General features: G+C 48.1%; 1 protein-coding gene across 1 annotated transcript; it reads left to right on the forward strand.

Moving 5' to 3' along the window:
* Positions 1-1,872: 1,872 nt before the first annotated feature.
* LOC135649188 (leucine-rich repeat receptor-like serine/threonine-protein kinase RGI4) lies at positions 1,873-5,526 on the forward strand. The gene is made up of 2 exons (XM_065167354.1): positions 1,873-4,884; positions 4,973-5,526. The coding sequence occupies exons 1-2, from the start codon at positions 1,992-1,994 to the stop codon at positions 5,401-5,403; spliced, it is 3,324 nt and encodes a 1,107-aa protein (XP_065023426.1). The 5' UTR covers positions 1,873-1,991; the 3' UTR covers positions 5,404-5,526.
* Positions 5,527-5,904: the final 378 nt, after the last annotated feature.

Raw genomic sequence — 5,904 nt, forward strand, 5'->3', positions numbered from 1 at the left:
TTTTGAGCCAATAGGCTTTGTTTACAATTCTTGAAACTGATCAAATTTGGAAGAAAAAGAAAAAGTCCTCCGAGCTTTCGATAAAAAGGATAGTGGAATAATTGTTTAGATAAAAGGATCGATCATACAAAAGAATAAGAGTTCCATCATGTGGTTCCTATTTTGTCAAGATGCAGCTCTTTGACGAGTGTGTGGCATGTGAAGAACAGCTACCTAACGCTAAGCCTTCTTCCTCCCTACATGTGCTCTGACGAGCCTCTTCCTCCTAAATTAATTGACTTTACCCTTTAACCACTTTGTTCTTCGAGGCCAAACCATTTCTCTCCTTTATCCTTCTTTCCTTTTTGACTCTACCATTGACATTCCATCCAAGCAACCTCGCCACATTGCCAAACAGTATAAAGAAAACCTAAAGCAGTCTAAATTTTATTGCCAAGTCTGAGGAGGGATTTTGCAAGAACGAAAAAAAAAGTTTTTTGCTTTTTTAATCTATCAAAAACAAGTACTTGTAATATACATACAGTGACTGGTAATTCTCGATGGGAAACAAGTTAAAGAAAAAGGAAAATTATCCTCTTTTCTTGGCCTCGTAATGGGTTTGAATGAAAACTTATTTCAAGAAATTGAGCTCTTTATTGTTAGAAACAAGAGTGAAAAATGACTGACTGGTAATTTCTCTTACGACTTGCTACCGTAAAAAGAAGTGGATTGCAGGGAATTCCGGAGGAGGAGGAGGAGGTTCTAAAGTGACTGACTGTGTCAGAAAGCTAAAGAAAAATCTAGGAGAATACTAAAGAAACATGCATTACAACTTGGCAAAGGTACAATCTCTGATTAATGAATGAACACAAACAATGTTTCACCACCGCATGAGTTCCTCATCTCCCATCATATGATCGATCTACTTTGGTCTTCAGTCATTCTCCTCCCCCATCATGCTTGCATCTTGATTACACAGACAGACAGACAGACAACACGCCCCCATGTGTGCCACCTAATCTGTGTCCCAAACATCGTCTTTCTTCATCATGCGAAAGCATTCCTCCAACTCTCACCTTCAGTAAATGGTTCGGTCACACGGTTAAAGACTCGCTTGATTTGCATACATTTAAATTCTGGGTTGACATGAAATCAATCTACTTATCGCTTTGCAGATTGTGTACGATAGCAGCGCAATTCGATCTTCACGTTGGACAATGTGTAGCCAGCCCCATTTTAACTCGTCCTTCTCTATGCTGTACACTGTGGGATAATGTAGCGAGTGATCTGTCAGTGTCCAACCCCCATTCGATCTGTCAGTCTTTATTTAAAACCCACAATGAATATAGATCACAATTATGATCATCTTTTGACCAACAAGTCCAGCATTTATACAACTAATATGAGCATAAGCTCAGATCTAATGAAGCCAAAGTCTGAAATTAAAATATTTGGACAAAATTTTGGGTAAAAGGAGATGAAGCCCTATGCTCTCTCACGGCGTCATGTGGATTTGACAATGGGCAAAGATTAAAAGTAGAGGAGGGTTACCGTGTTTCGTTTAGGATAAATATGAAGGTTACCCTCAAGTGTAAGAGATAAATATGAGTTAATGTTACCGTGTTTCGTTTAGGATAAATATGAGGGTTACCCTCAAGTGTAAGAGATAAATATGAGGAAATGTTACCGTGTTTCGTTTTAAGCTAATAAAGTAAATCTAAGGTTGCAATGAGTTAGATAAGACAAGAAATCTAGTTGAAACAAACACATCAAGTGGATAGATGACAGCAACCTCAACGATGCATGTTATCCTAAAACCTGACTTCCTCTTGGCTTCCCTTCACCATTATAACTATCTTATTGCCCTGCACATCTTCCTCAGCGTAGCTCCAAAAACCCACCCCCTCGTCCCATAAACAAAGCCATGCCCCATCTGCATCCATCCCACGAGCACCAACAACAGCAGTGATATAAAATTTGAAAAGCTAACTTGTTCTTTGGATCCAGATCTCATGCTTTCCGACTATAAACAAAACATGGTTCTACGATCTCAACACTCTCTCCCTCCCCTCTCCAATCCCAACATGGGGTTGCCTTCACACACACGTACCATCTACACTAGTCTCACCACCTTCACCTCTCTAATTCTCTTCCTCACCACGAGCTCTTCCTTCTTCCTCTGCTGCCTATCCATTGATGAGCAGGGCCTGGCTCTCCTGTCATGGAAGCAAACTCTGAACAGCTCCACAGATGCACTCAAGTCTTGGAGGTCCTCGGACCCCAATCCATGCAGATGGTTTGGAGTCACCTGCAACTCCAAACTGCAAGTCACCGGCCTGAGCATCAACTCGTCCAATCTGCAAGGCCCATTGCCTTCCAATCTTCAACCTCTCAAGTCACTCGAGACGCTTATTCTCTCTGCTACCAACATCACCGGCCCAATTCCCAGAGAATTCGGCGACTACCACGACCTCGCCTTCGTCGACCTCAGCAGAAACCAAATCTCCGGCGAGATCCCAGCCGAAGTCTGCAAGCTAAGCAAACTCGAGTCGCTTGCGCTGAATTCCAACTCGCTCCAAGGTGCCATTCCTGCCAACATCGGAAACCTCTCCAGCCTCACGTACTTGACTCTTTATGACAACTCACTGAGCGGCGAGATCCCGGCCAGCATCGGACGATTGCAGAAGCTCGAGGTTTTCCGGGCCGGCGGGAATCAAAATCTCAAAGGCTCGTTACCTGCCGAGATTGGAAACTGCAGCAGCTTGGTCATGTTAGGCCTCGCAGAAACCGGCATATCAGGGAAGCTTCCGTCTACAATTGGATTGCTCAAAAGGCTTCAAACCATAGCAATCTATACCGCTCTGCTGTCTGGTACGATCCCGGATGAGGTTGGCAATTGCACCGAGCTGACCAACCTGTATCTGTATCAGAATTCTCTGTCAGGCCCAATTCCTCCCCAGATTGGCAAGCTCCAAAACCTTCAGAGTCTGCTATCATGGCAGAACAACTTGGTGGGCTCGATCCCGCCAGAGCTCGGCCGATGCAAACAGCTAGTCCTCGTCGACTTGTCGATGAATCTTCTCACCGGGAGTATTCCGCGGAGCATCGGGAACCTAGCAAATCTCCAACAGCTTCAACTGAGTACTAATCAGCTGACGGGCGTGATACCGCAGGAGATCTCGAACTGCGCGGCGCTGACTGATCTCGAGATCGACAACAACGAGCTCTCCGGCGTGATCCAAATCGATTTCACGAAGCTGGAGAATCTCACTCTGTTCTATGCTTGGCAGAACGGGCTGACCGGGAGCATTCCTGCCAGTTTAGCCCAGTGCCGGAATCTGCAGTCGGTCGATCTCTCTTACAACAATCTGACCGGGTCGATTCCTAAGGAGCTATTCGGGTTGCAGAATCTCACCAAATTGCTTCTCCTGTCGAACGAACTGTCGGGATTCGTGCTGCCTGATATCGGCAACTGCACGAATCTTTTCCGGCTCCGGCTGAACGGTAACCGGCTCGCAGGTGCCATTCCGGCGGAGATTGGCAGTCTGAGGAACCTGAATTTTCTTGACATGAGCAACAACCTGTTTGCAGGCCCGATTCCGGCTGCAATATCCGGTTGTGACTCCCTTGAATTCGTCGACCTCCACTCCAATGCTCTGACTGGACGGTTGCCGGAGTCGTTACCGAAGAGCCTACAGTTTATCGACGTCTCTGACAACAGGCTCACTGGACCGTTAAGCCCCGGTATCGGATCACTTCCGGAGCTGACGAAGCTCGTCATGGGGAGGAATCAGCTCTCTGGTCAGATTCCAGCGCAGCTTGCATCATGCAGCAAGCTACAGCTGCTAGACCTCGGCGATAACTCCTTCTCCGGCGGGATACCGGGCGAACTAGGCCAACTTCCCGCCCTCGAGATCTCACTTAATCTCAGCTGCAATCATCTTTCCGGCGAGATCCCAACCCAGTTCTCTGCACTTGAGAAGCTCGGATGCCTTGACATTTCCCACAATGAGCTTTCCGGCAACCTCGACGTGCTCGCCGCTCTCCAGAACCTCGTCACGTTGAACGTGTCCTTCAACGCCTTCTCTGGCGAAGTGCCCGACACTCCTTTCTTCAGGAAGCTCCCGCTCTCCGTTCTTGAAGGCAACCATGGGCTGTTCATCACCAAGGGCCCCGCGACGCAAGAACCACAGAGCAGAGCAACCATTTCGGCCCTGAAGCTCGCCATGTCGGTTCTGATCAGCGTCAGCGCCGTGCTGTTGCTGGCGGCCGCCTACTTGCTTCTACGCGCTCGTGCTGTCCCGAGCGGAGAGGCCGACGACACTTGGGAGATCACGCTCTACCAAAAGCTCGACTTCTCAGTGGACGATGTAGTCCGGAGCCTGACGTCGGCGAACGTTATCGGGACCGGAAGCTCCGGGGTGGTCTACAAGGTCGGAACTTCGAACGGTGGTACCCTGGCCGTCAAGAAGATGTGGTCGTCGTCTGAGTCGGGGGCGTTCCGCAACGAGATCACGGCCCTGAGCACGATAAGGCACCGGAACATCGTGCGCTTGCTGGGATGGGGGGCCAACCGGAGCACCAAACTGTTGTTTTACAATTACCTGCCGAACGGGAGCTTGAGCGGATTCCTTCACCGAAGAGGGAAGGCGCCGGTGGAGTGGGAGTCGAGGTACGAGATCGTGATCGGGCTGGCTCACGCCATCGCCTATCTGCACCATGACTGTGTGCCCGCCATCTTGCACGGAGATGTGAAGGCCATGAACGTGTTGCTGGGGCCGAGATTTGAACCATATTTGGCGGACTTTGGCCTGGCCAGAGTAGTAAGCGGAGAAGATACTGCTCACAAGTTGGGGTCTAAGACTTCGCCTCGTATCGCTGGTTCCTACGGATACATAGCTCCAGGTAAATGACTGTTATCAATTTAGCTTTTGTCGCTTCTTCAAAGATTCATCAGTTGGAACTTCGATAGACTAATTTTAGATTGACGAAGGTGTTTGTTTTGGTTCAGAGTATGCTTCGATGCAACGGATAACAGAGAAGAGTGATGCCTACAGCTATGGCGTAGTCTTGCTTGAAGTTCTAACAGGAAGGCATCCACTGGACCCGTCGCTGCCCGGCGGAATGCATTTGGTCGAGTGGGTTCGAGACCACTTGCAGAGAAAGCGTGATGCCGTCGACCTGCTCGACGCGAGGCTGCGCGGCCTACCCGAGCATCAAACACAAGAAATGCTGCAGGCGCTCGCGATCTCCGTCCTCTGCGTCAGTGCCCGAGCCGACGACCGGCCGATGATGAAGGATGTGGTGGCGATGTTGAAGGAGATCAGGCGGCCGGTGAACGACGAGCCCAAGGACTCAGCAGGCTGCGCGGCCGCTGCTACTCCGGCCCGGAAGGTGAAGTTGCGAGGTTCTTCAAACTGCTGATTTGCAATGTCAGATTACTCTGTACCGCTAACAATTTTGGAATGACTTGATTCTTCTACAGCTAGCTTCCATAATAACTACATGTAAATCAATCATAAAAAAAATGTGTAATGTTTTGTGGGATTCCTTTCCTGCTGCAATGACTGTTAGTGTGCCAAATCCACTGTTCAGGGATGTATTGAGAAATGAGGTACGAGTTGTCTGTGTTGCAGTTGGTGCAATTATTATGTGACTTCAACAGTAGATCTGAGAAAAGAATGAACATCTTTCCAGCAATGTAATCACGTGAGCGATGCAACCAATGCACTTTCCCACATGGTAGAGATAAAAGGTGAGGAATCACTGTTATATACGTGAACAAAGTCTTCTTTGTGTCATGGCTTTTAATGGATCATTAAGCTTTCTACATCATCAGCTCAAATCAACCTTTTAGATAGAAGCAACGAAGCTGGCAGTTCCTTACACGTCTTGGAAACCCCTTTTTAGACTCTTACAAATTAT

This window comes from Musa acuminata, chromosome BXJ3-9 (genome assembly GCF_036884655.1).
Source record: "Musa acuminata AAA Group cultivar baxijiao chromosome BXJ3-9, Cavendish_Baxijiao_AAA, whole genome shotgun sequence".
Classification (NCBI taxonomy): Eukaryota; Viridiplantae; Streptophyta; class Magnoliopsida; order Zingiberales; family Musaceae; genus Musa; species Musa acuminata.

Bases quoted from the DNA above. Each gene is read 5' to 3' on its own strand.
- LOC135649188 (XM_065167354.1), top strand. From the start codon at position 1,992: ATGCTTTCCGACTATAAACAAAACATGGTTCTACGATCTCAACACTCT. The intron at 4,885-4,972 runs GTAAATGACTGT...AGATTGACGAAG, and splicing joins CTACGGATACATAGCTCCAG to GTGTTTGTTTTGGTTCAGAG.